A 12,095-nucleotide genomic window follows, 5' to 3' on the forward strand; every position below is an offset into this window, starting at 1 on the left:
TCAGGTGTGAGGTCTGTGTTGTGTCAGGGCTGAGGGCAGTCTTATGTGGGGTTTAGATGCTGATTTGGACAGGGCTGATCCTGCCTCAGGCAGAGGTTGGACTAGATGTGACTCTGCAGGTCCCTGCCAGCCGCATACCTCTAGGACTGTATACCGGGGTGGAGGGCATCAGGATGATCCAGACCCAGCTCCCAGAAGGGGCTGGCTCCCTCCCGGACCACCAGCAGCCAGGGGAAAGCACGTGATGCCAAGAGCTGCTGCTGGAAATCAGAACAGGCTTTGCTGATGCCCCAGACTCCCTGCTGACATATGTCGGCATTGCTAAACCAGAATCAAAACCCAGCGTGGTTTAAATTGGGCTCAGTTTAACTGAGCCTGCCCCTGGCTCTTCTTAAAGGGATCTGGGGATCTGTTCTCTTAACAGGATCTGGTTCCTAAAGGGTTCTGGCCTATGGTATTATTTTACTTTCGCGCTCGCTACTTGCATTCGGTTGCATTGCCCTGTGGCAGGGCCAAGAACCTGGGCTAGGAGGGAGGATTGAAAAAGAAGCCCAGAGGAAAAAGCCAAAGACAAACAAAACTATTCCGCATTGGTGGCAAATGACACATCACTGCCTGTAAAGCCAGTGTTTCCATCAGGTAAAAAGCATTTTGACCAAAACCCCCTTGCATATTCTAACCCTTGGCTGTTTTTCAACCAGTGCCTGTCTCTTGAGCACACTGCAGCTCTGCTGATTTTGCCAGCTGAAAATCTGGCTCTGTAAGTACATGAATCAACCAGACATTTGTCACCAAACAGCTAAACACAGTCACCTTCCCTTGCTACCAGCAAGGATATAAAATTGCAGTGGAAAATAATTTGGTGCAGAAATTCACATATCCAAGTGGTGTCTACGTGTCCTGAGCTCTCTGCCCCGATTACACTGATGTGACAGGTTCTGATGCGTTTCCTTTCATTCCCAGAGCACCGGACACCGCTCCCATTAACATTCAAGAGAAGCTGCTCTGTACCAACTCATTTTCTTCAGCATTTTTTTCTTAGACAGCTTTATTTGATCCCAATCCATTTTAAGTTCATTAAACACTCCCAGCCCATGAAGGGATGGGCAGGGGGGCGGACTCGGTGATCTACTGAGGTCCCTTCCGACCTAAACATGTATGAATCTATGAATAACCCTCCCCTGCCTTCTTCTCTGTATTTCATGATTTCCTTTTCAAATGGGCTTTGTTCTTTAAATACACGTGAGCTAGCCAAAACATAGAGAACAATGATGTTACAGAACAGCGCAAGTTTGCCTTGCTGGTGCAGAGACCCACATGCCTTCGCTCCATGCTCTCCAAAGCCACGAAAGAGAGAGACTCATGGCTAGATTGCTACACATACCTTGTCCCTGGGACTGTATACACGGATTAGGAAACGCTTCCAGTTTCTGTGTTTGCACAGGAGCAAACTGCTCTTCCGGGCTGCTTGAATTCCCCGATCGGGTTTCACCCTGGCACAGATTTGCCAGCTCAGCTGGACCACATACTTAAAGCCACAGCGCAGTGCAGGTGCCACACCCTACAGCTGATGCTACGCCCTTGTTCTCTACAGGTTTTTTAAACTAACAGAGTCACCAGATCTTGGAGGACATCAGCAGGCAGATGGCCAATTGGATATGGAAAGTGCTGTCCGTTACAATACGGCTGCCGTTTGTTCTGACACCTTAGCGTGTAGAAATGATTCTGCTGTGACGGCAGGTTACGACTGCTGTAATTACATCTGACATGTTACAGGCATGAATTCTGATACTGCGAGAGGCGCAGGGATGGGTCTCAAGAACGAGACCAGCCTGACATCATGAAACTGTTTCATAAGGAGCCTTTCTTCAAGCCTGCTCCTCAGGTCCTACCATCCTGGGGATGCCTGGACATGCTGGCCTTAGGGACCGCTGCCCCAGCTGTGAGTTCGCCAGCACAGAACTACTGGATCCCAAGCTGGGGGGTTCATTTTTACTGAGGTCTATTTTAGTCTTACAGGATGTTACACTGAAGTGAGCTGCCTGAAGTTACAGTGGGAAGTAAGTGGTGGAGCCAGTGACTGCACCCACTGCAAGCATAGTGATTAATCTGTGGCAGAGTTGCACAACGAGGGAATCTTGTACCCCCTGACCATTTCTGAGTGGACACAGGCAGGCATACATGCGTGCGTGCACACCTGCACACACAGGGATGCTCCCTGAGACCTCAAGCTGCTTGGGGCAGGGCCAGGAGGTCAGGCTGTGAACTCACACTCGCTTTGGTCCCATCAGCAGTGGGACTCCTCATGCAGTTACCTCTATTCTCTTCCAGCCTCTATGTATTCAGAAATCCAGAGGGAGCGGCCAGAGGTTGGGAATATCATGGTGCACCCAGACTACATCGATGGAAACCCTGGCCTTATCAAACCAAAGAAGCTCCTAAATCCTGTAAAAGCCTCAAAAAGCCACCAGGAGCTCCACAGAGAGCTGCTTATGAACCACAAAAGGTGAGAGCACCCCCAAATGCTCCTTCAGATCTGTGCGTGCCAAGTGGGACGAGAGACGTTGTACTTTGCCGTGGCACCCCTTGGGTGCTCTGGACAGACCCCTCTCCCTCTGCTTGGGTGTCATGCACCTCAGATGTGAACTGCCCTTTCATTTGGGATCACAGAGCAAGGCCTGAAAGGCCTGGGCCTCCTGTTCAGTGACCCAGCAGTCACACCACTTCCCCACAAAGGCAGGGGAGGCTGCAGAAGCAGATCCCCAAGTAAAGAGATGCCTTGCAGTCTCTTCTCTTGCTCCCTGGTACAACAGGCTCTGACCAGGTAACACCCTGATATCCAACCTCCTCCCCCCCTTAAAGAGGGCCTGGGGATGCAGGCCTGGGTACAGATGCTGGCAGAGGGCCAGGAGGTTGTAGCCTGCTTACTGACAGCGGACAGTCTCCACGCTGACTCCTGCTTCCTATAAAAGCATAAGTGCTCTTGGTTCCAGGTTCGCCTAGTATTGATCTGTCCACGTATCCCACTGGGTTAGAGCAGTTTGACACTGCTGAGACCAGTGGGGTCATACAGGTGCCACACTGGAGCATGTCACGGTGACGAGGGGATGGAGACGGGTGGTGGATGCAGTCTGAGGAACAGAGCAGGGAGTGAGTGCCCTTTGCTGAGCTGAGCGGCGGTGCCAGAGCCCTGCCTCGTGTTATTCCCACATAATTCGCTAGATGTCATCGTAACACAACCGTTACCATCACCACCGCCTCTACCCCGACACACACCCGCTTCCCACCCAGGGGAGCCCAGGGCACCTGGGGTTAGACCTGTAGCTGTGTGCACCAGCACCCAGCAGCAGCACCAGACATTTGTCTTAAAAAAAATATGGAGAGCAAATGCTCCTGCAAACAAGAATCCCTGCACTGGTCTGTTGTTGCTGGGTTGTTGTAATATGCCCTTACCCTGGAGTTGTTTTGTCTTAAAACTGGGAAGCAATCGAAGCCGGATTTATCCAGCCCAGCCTTTGCTCACAAAAGCTCCATCAGACTCAGTCATCTTTAATACTCTCTCCTGGTATCTCCTGCTTCAGTTATACCAAACCCGTTTCAGCCACAGCCTTGAAGGCTCAAAAGCCCAGAGAGTTAATATGTGTCTTTGAGATAGCAGGCTGCCAATATCCTGCGTGTCCCAACCACATCCTATCTCCTGTCTGAAGAGAAGGGTGGAGGATAGAGAGAGAGTTACACAAAGCTTATAATGCAGCTTGCTCTGCGTATTCCCCTTGGAGCAGGAGAAGGAAGCAGCTCAAAGGAGCGCTTGGCACAGCCAGACTTAGATCCTGAACAAAGCTTCTCAGTACAGAAGGCAAATCAAATAATACTCAGAAACCCAAACCCAAAGGGAAATAGCTTCTATTTCCCTTACGCTTCCTGCCTGAGACCCAAGCCCAGGCAGACTCGCTTTCTCCAAGTCAACAGTAGTGAGCAGCCTTGACTACCAAGAGGAAGGCCTCTGCGTAGCATTTGAATCTTCCTGGTGTAGACAATACCATGGAGCCCCTGGTGCCAACGCACTAAAGCCAAAGCAGAAACAAGGGTGATGGGAGGATGCATTAAACAGAGTCCTTCAAACACGCTGCCTCACCGGGAAAACCCCTCCCTTGTTGGCCCAACTGGTGCCATAGCTAGATACTATTTACCTCCCATAACTGCCCATGGAGGTGAGATATTCCCAGAGCACTTGTCACTTTGGTGCGGAAGCTGTGCACCCGAACACTTGAGTTGCTTCTGCTTTGGAGCAACCCTAATGAAAATCACCACGTGAAGGCCACGAGGGGCCAAAAGAGTATCAGAGGTTTTTCATTTCCTAAATTCCATTGATTTCAAGCACCCTGAGCGTCTGACTGTGCACTTGGTGCTAGCAAATGGAATCCCATTGCTAGTACATACGTCTCGTGCCCTGACCCTCAAGTCAGGCGGTTCTTTCCGTACGACGTGCTGGTCCTTCCCTGCACTGACGATTCTCCCAGCCTTGTGCCCAAGACAAATTCCATTAGCAAACTCCTGCTTTTTGTCCCATTAATGGCAATATTAAATAAGGCTGGCTACAAGAGTAGTCCTTCTGGAACTCAACCCCAGCTCGATCTAATCCCTTGCAACACAACACAACCCCACCCATTGGTGTGTCACTCTTGGGCGGCTCCTTACCTACCCTACAATTCTTTTACTGATTTCCACATCAACTGATAGTCTTCCAAATGGCGCTGTATCAAATGCTCTCTTAGCTAGTGAAGTCGGAGGGTAGACGTGCTCCGGGACCTGAGTGCAGAGGCATCTTTTAATGCTCTCAAAAACGCTCTGGAACTTGTGTGCCAAGGACAAAGAACATGTAGGGAAAGGTTTCAGATCTGACGAGATGAATTACCTCTTCAAAAGGAGAGCAGAAGCAAGCAGGGAGACTAAAGGGCATGGGAATAAAGACTGATCAGCCAAAAAGCTGTCACAGGGGTCACAGGACTGCCAGAAGTCAAGCTGTGACAGCTGCTGTCAAGGAGAATTTAAACAAATTACAAAGGACTCCTGAGCAATACAGCAAAGAAGAGAGCAAGGGAAGAATTAGGGCCATGATGACCTGAAGGACCAGGTGTCAATTAAAAGTAACATGGCCCTCCTGCATGCTTGACTGCAAATCTCAGTACACGTGTCAGGTAGATTTGTGTGCAATACATATTCCTCTGCAGAGGAAGAATCAGAGCACAATAACTGCTATCCAGCACCCCAGGGCTGTGGGTGACACATCAGGAAGAAGATTAGGGGCACGGGGCAAGCCTGGGTCTGAGGCTGGATTGTGAACATCCCAGAACCTGATCTGCCGTCAGCCCTTCTCTCACGCCCATGCCAGGCACGGCGCCTGAAACGGGCTGCCATGCAGGTGAAGGCTCCTGACACAATTAGTTTCCTGTTCTCCCATCAGGTAACAAAACACCCCTGCTTTGAACAAACCTCAGGATTTCAGACGTACTGCAAGGCTAAACAGCAGTGCCTGTTTAACTGACAGACACGGTCACTTGCAGGAGAAGAGCCCTGTCATTTTGTCCAACAAGCCCGAACTCCATGTCTCTGGGCAGCGTGCCACAGGGGGCTGGGACTCCTGCTGCAAGCAGACACGGCTCCAGCTCTGACGTGCTCTGTGTTTTGTTCACAGAGGCCTAGGAGTAGAGAGCAAGCCAGAGCTACAGCGAGTACTCGAGCACCGACGGCGAAATCAGCTGATGAGGCAGAGAAAGGAGGAAGAGGAGGCAAAGAAACTGAAGTCTCCGTTTGAACAAGAGCTCTTGAAACGGCAGCAGAGGCTGGATAAGGTAGCCACTGAATTTCAAATCCCTCCAAGTAATGTATAGTAAATGCCCCACCCGAGGTCTGGACAAGCTGGAAGGTGCTTTAGGAGCAGGCAAGCACTGGCAACGTTTCTGCTGCCCGTGAATCAAATGGAGTAAGAACCACAGCGGTGGTGCTGTGGAGCTGAGCACAGGGCACCGAGGGTGCTATGGGCATCCCCCGAGACCAGGCATATGCTCCCCTGTGCCTGCCTTCAGCCACGATGGACGAAAGGAAAGGGTCAGGCCCAGCCTAGCCACCCACAAACCCCCATTCTCTGCCCCCCTGGTCCAGGAGCTGGCTCAAGAGCCTCACTCTCCAGATCCCTCCCCCCAACCCTAGTCAAAGTGATGCAAGGAAGAGTTTCCATTTCTCTGTCCTCCTCCCCTATTTGCCACTACCCCCACAGACACGACTGGCACATTTCGGGAATGGCATTGCATCAGTGACAGTCCCGGGGTGAGAGTGGCCCATTGGTGCCGGTATGAACTGCAGCTGAAACAACTGAAACAAGCCCTGAGGCAGCCACAGCAACATTCACGCTTACGAGGCACTTGCATTACCAGAGTGCCAAGGGGGGTCTGGGGGCGATAGCCCTTGCGCCAAACCAGACAAGACAGAGGAGCAGAACAGGAGAGGAAACAGGGCTGACAAGCGAGAGGCAGGCCCACAGACTGGGAGGGCAAGGGGACAAGACGCTGTCAGGCAGTGTGATGAGGCTGGGTCTCAGCCACTTCGCCGCTGGCAAAGGCAGGTTTGCAGGAGGGATTTGGGGGCGGTTAATGCTGAAGCTTTGCAGGTGTCAAAGGGAAGCCCATACCCCATGCAAGGGACAGTAGGGGAGTGGGGACCATGGTAGGCCAGGGACAACAGGGGCTGTGGTCACTGGCCAAGCCGTGGTAGGAGCTGACATCCCAATTCCACACCGGCATAAAGGCAGTTAATAAAATAAACAGCTGAAGAACAAAGCTTTGAACTCAATGTTCTCAGCCCTGGTAGCTTAATTAAGAGGATTTTTCCTTCTGCTGGGTTTCATCTTCACACCCATGCCACTGCCAATAATTCTTTAATTAAACCATTGCACCAGTTAGCAGGCAAGGACATGAACCAGTCTTCTTCATCAAACAACACTTCTGTGGTAGGAGGAAGATGACCTGTCTTCCAAAGGTCTCAGAGCTGCATAAGTCTTGCTTTTACCCTGACCTTAACCCTTGTGGGAGAGTGCACTTGTTTTGGAGGCTGGGTCACACTTGGGAGATTTGGTTGTTGATACAAGGGTTGGGAAGTTAATGCCCAGATTTGCAAACGCAGTCCCTGCATGTATGACGCCGACACTGCCTGTGGCCAGATACCCTGGTTGCACCTGAAAATGAAGTAATTCATGTGCTGCTGGAATGAAAGAGATGGGAGTTGGAGCCAGAGTCTGAGGACTGTAAGTAAGGGTGCAGCACACCGCAGCACAGCCAGTGCAGTGCGCTTGTGCTCTCCTGCATCCCCACCATGCACAGATAACATTTGCTGCTCTCTTGTTTTCAGCTGGAGAAAGAGGAAGAGAAGCACGAAGAGCATGCACCAGAGTTTATTAAAGTAAAGGCAAACTTGAGAAGAACGGCAACACTGACAGGGGAGGAAAAAGTGGTGTAGCACCTGCCAAAGCTAAACGCTGGGTCACATCCAGCTGGGAGCTAGTACCTGTACACTGACATCTCTGTCTGTGGTGGACGTTTGCAACCATGTCTCTGGGGCTACTTACTGCTATTAATGCTTGCTGCAGTAGAAATGCATACAAGGGCTTTCTCCTCCAGGACAGGGTATGGTAACGGTGACGGCACAGTATCTACTAGTAGAAGTACTCATATGAAAAGATGAGGAAGCTTTCCTCTCTAATTATGGGTGCATGCTAACATCCACCCCTATTAACTCATGGCTAACCCCTTGAGGTAGGGCATACACTCACACTGCCCAGTTTACAGTGGTGGACACTCCTGGAGGCTTGGCAGACTCTCCTAGGTCTGTGAACCATTCCTGGAGCTAAATCTTAGAGCAAGCACTCCTGTCACTGGCACTGCCGGGTACAGGGCAGCAGCTGGAGAGCTTCTTGGAAACCTCCAGGTGACACCCTGAAGGGATGGACCTGCATACAGCAGGGAATGGCCAGGGTGGCCGGGAGCTCCAGCTCGCAGCACTGCCTCTCTTCCCGCCACGTTTATTTTACACAAGCTTTTGTGTTGGGACTCTCTCATGCATGGTCACCAAAGACCAAATGAAAGCTGAAATCAGCTCAAATGTCCTTGAGTCTAAACGAGGCTTTTCAGGTCATCATTAAACCAACCCAAGCGGAGCCTGTGCTCATTACCTATATGAGAAATGTAACCAGCTGAAAAGGGCCAAGGTACACTTGATACCTGGCTGTGGAGGACATGGTGTGATGTCTCCCGAGCGGTGTTGGGTTAGATGAAACTGTTCACATCAAACAGGGCTGGGTTTCCTAACTCTGTTGCTTCCTTTGAAGGTGTACGGCCCTAGTTCAGTTGCCTTCACAAAACATCTCCAAGAAATGACACAAACGAACATTGCTTCTCCCACGCACACAGCCTGCACCAGACTCCATGCACCAGTTAAGCCCCACTCCACTACATGGGGACCCCCGCCCCAACGGCCCACACCAAGCACCCAGATTTCCTGGTCTGGCCACAGTCAACAGCTGCGGTAACACTGGCAAAACAACCTAGTTCCCTCCTGGGGAAGAGCGCTCCCTCCCCTCCCAGCGTGAGTTCTCCCAGAGGGTAGGGGTCTCATGGGGTGGGAGCTGTAGGCGTTATGCTTTTATGAGCTAAGACAACTGCATTGTCTTCACACACAGCATCCTCACCCCGTGGTTTGGTGAAGCTCTTACAGGGCTAAAACCACAAATTGCAGAAGCCTCCACTGCTTTTCACCACTGAGAGTGCCTGTATGTCCTGACATGCTGGCTGGCTGGGAATGCTGGAGTTTGGCTTTGCTTTTGTGTGTGAACCAGTAGTCTGGTGACAGGAGGGTTTGGGGTTGTGAGCACTACAGGAGAATGTGTAAACCCAAAGGAAAGAAAGACCAGCTGTCATTACATTAAAACATTATACATCAGTGGAAGCATCATCATCAACACATTTTGTAAACTCTTTTTTGCCTTATTTTGTACACAGAACTCCAAATTGTGGGCTTAAACTTCCATTCAGTATGCCCATAAAAAGCTTTCCTAAATAAATGTGATTTACGCAAAAAATTCAAGCTCCCAATATTAGTGAAAAGACAACCTTCTGCACAGTTTATGCCACGTACCAGCCTACCTGGTATACATGCTGTATGTGTGTATGTGTATAAATGTGTGTATATACACATACACACACATGTGCATGCACACACATATTCAAATTAACTGTCACTTCTCACGTTACTTGATGCAGACCTTTCTGAAGACATATGATCAGCAAATAAATTGAGTGATGGTTGTATCATAGAATCATAGAAGTGGGGTCGGGAGGGACCTTGTAGATTTTCAAGTCCGACCCCCTGCCTGGGCAGGAGAAAAACAGGGCTCAAATGACTCCAGCCAGGTAGGCATCAAGCCTCCTCTTAAAGCCCCCCAGGGTAGGAGCCAGCACCACTTCCCTTGGAAGTTGGTTCCAGATCCTACCCACCCTGACCGTGAAGTCGTTCTTGCAGATGTCTAATCTAAACCTACTTTCCAATAACTTGTGTCCATTATTCCTTGTTACCCCGGGGGGTCGCTAGGGGAAACAGTGTCTCCCCCAAACCCTTCTGGTCCCCCCTAGTGAGTTTATAGTCGGTCACCAGGTCCCCCCTCAGCCTTCTCTTGTGAAGGCTGAACAGGTTCAGGTCCCGCAGTGTCTCACTGTAGGGTCTGCCCTGTTGTCCCCGGATCATGCGGGTGGCCTCCTCTGGACCCTCTCCATGTTGTCCACATTGTATATTTTGTTCTTTTCCACTAAGGACTGAAAAGGCTCTGTGGATGAAGGAATACAACAGCCAAATAAACTGATTTCAAACAAGAAGGTACAGTACTGACATCTGACAACGACTGGTCCACAGGCTCTGCATTCTCATCTCCAGGCACCCAATCCTGCATTTCTTGTACGCCCAGAACTCCTGAAAACTTTGGGTGTACAAAAAACATAGGTACTAAAAGGCCTTTCTCCCCTCCAAAATATGAAGTCATGATTTTTTAAAGTTTTTAGCAGGCAAAGCTTTGGCTTGCTCTTTCAAACACTGCCAGGAGTAGCATCCCATTTCTGGAAAATCAGTTACGCAAATATCAAAGAAATTGTTTTGCTGTAGAGGAAAAACATACAAAGCTGAACTCCCAGCCTTTGAACTCATACATAAGAAAGCCCCTGGAGCATAGCTATTCTACCAAACACATACCTCCTGCCAGGTCACAAGGTACCTGTACATGCAAGCATTCAGGAAGAGGGGCCCTTTCAGCTGTTTTCACTGGACAAGACTATATCCAAGCAGTTATTCTGTCTAAGGGCCTCCTACAGCACCCATGATTGCAATGGGACTCGTCACACTTCTCTTGCTCATGAAGTTAGCCTAAGAGTTCTGCTTGCGTGGAAAGGGAACCCAGACACTTGTGATTTTTTTGTCATTATCAGAAGCCTTAACTGGCTGTAGCAGCAAGCAAAACAACCATGGTAAACCAGGGAAAGCCGTTCCAATCTGACAAATAATGCAAAAGAAAGTTCATCATCCTACCCTCTGGGTCAGGCACTGTACTGCTTGGCTCCTCATGTGGAACAGCTAATGTGGAAGACAAAGTAAAAGCCTGTCTGTTGCTTATCACCTGTTGTTCATCAACTTTTCAAAAGCCTCCTGCCCACTGGTAGTGCTGCGGGAGGTGACCATGCCTTTCTCAGTACTAAAGAGCAGCTGAAGCTGTAACTTGCCCAGCTGGACTGGAAATCTCCTGATTAAGGAGTGCCCAGACCCAGGGCATGGGCCCAGAAACCAGCTGTTCATGACACTAGAATCCAGCTCCAGGTTCAGATTTCAGATGCCCCAGGCAATCTGGATTAGGGACTTCAGATCTTTATTCCATGCTGCTAAAACCAACTACCTGCCTCTTTTCCCAAGCGCACACATGCACACAGGCATGCCTGCAAGCCTGTACTATTTCCCTGCTGGAGAACATACCCGTCACTAAGATACAAAGCCAGCTTAGCGCTGGATGTGATAAAACATGTCTTGGCTTCGCACCTCTCAGCCATCACAGCTCCTGTCTAAATCGGATTACTGACCACACTAACTGCAGGCAGTAAAATACATCACCCTTCACGCCCAAATGCCACAATTAGCCTTTCATGTTGACAGAGCCCCTTTTTTCTCAGATAAATTACTAGTGTTCTTGGCAGGGAAACTGCCCCTTGAAGCTGCATTCCCATTACCCCACAGCTTGGGTTCCTCGCATTGCCACAGGTTTACCAGGCCCTGCAATCTCCCAGCCCGCTGCAGCTGCAGATGGACTTCATGACACTCACCCACAGAGGACCCTGATGGCTTGCTGGGACCTAACTGCCAATTAAAGGACACCTACTTTCCCTTCCCCACAAGTCGCTCGGACTCACTGCCTCAAAAATAGCCAATGGGAAGAAATATTCTGCCCTGAGCTGCTTTCCAGAGCCCCCCAAACTCCACAGCCAGCCCCGCAGCTCCCCCAGGGAAGACACTGCAGCAGTTCGCAGGAGGCATGCAGAGGCTCTCGCTTTGCCAGCAAGGAGGACCGGTCCCACTGCCGCCGAGCACCTTTGAGCACAGACGTGAGCTGTGGACGCCTGGGTCCTGAGATCTGCCACATTGGCACTGGTCTGCGTGCAAATGCCTACATACCACTCACAAGAGAAAGCCAGAGATGTCAGACTGGATCCAGGGTCTTGCTGAGCTCTTTGCAGCAGCAGCACCAGAATTGCTATGTTATTCTGTACTCAAAAAAACAAATGAAAACTCAGAGCTGGCATTTTCCAAGGGAGGACCTGAGTTTAACAAGGAGGATCTTGAGTCTAAAAGGGTTGAGAACCACTGCCTTAGGGCCCCTACAGGTCTCCTACATGCTGCTGCCCTGGGCACCAAGCCCCTGGCTGCTTTTCTCACAAGAACCAAGCCCCGCGGGAAACGTACCGGGACTTCCTTCTGCACAAACTCCTGGCTGCTGAGCCCTGAGAGAGAGGAGC

General features: G+C 50.4%; 1 protein-coding gene and 1 long non-coding RNA gene across 3 annotated transcripts in view; one reads left to right on the forward strand and one right to left on the reverse strand.

Annotated features, from left to right (window-relative positions):
* The window catches only part of FAM107A (family with sequence similarity 107 member A), a 46,120-nt gene extending 36,229 nt beyond the window's left edge, over positions 1-9,891 (forward strand). For both annotated transcript variants that reach the window (XM_090021435.1, XM_090021436.1), the window contains 3 exons: positions 2,332-2,506; positions 5,696-5,852; positions 7,405-9,891. In XM_090021435.1, coding sequence (XP_089877561.1) covers positions 2,332-2,506; positions 5,696-5,852; positions 7,405-7,512 — 440 coding nt within the window. In that variant the 3' untranslated portion in view covers positions 7,513-9,891. The remainder of the gene's footprint in view (positions 1-2,331; positions 2,507-5,695; positions 5,853-7,404) is intronic.
* The window catches only part of LOC149855968 (uncharacterized), a 228,096-nt gene that overhangs the window by 203,037 nt on the left and 12,964 nt on the right, over positions 1-12,095 (reverse strand). The gene's annotated exons all lie outside the window — the stretch shown is intronic.

Source organism: Crocodylus siamensis, chromosome 11, assembly GCF_052110815.1.
Source record: "Crocodylus siamensis isolate JL-2025a chromosome 11, ASM5211081v1, whole genome shotgun sequence".
In the NCBI taxonomy this organism is placed as follows: Eukaryota; Metazoa; Chordata; order Crocodylia; family Crocodylidae; genus Crocodylus; species Crocodylus siamensis.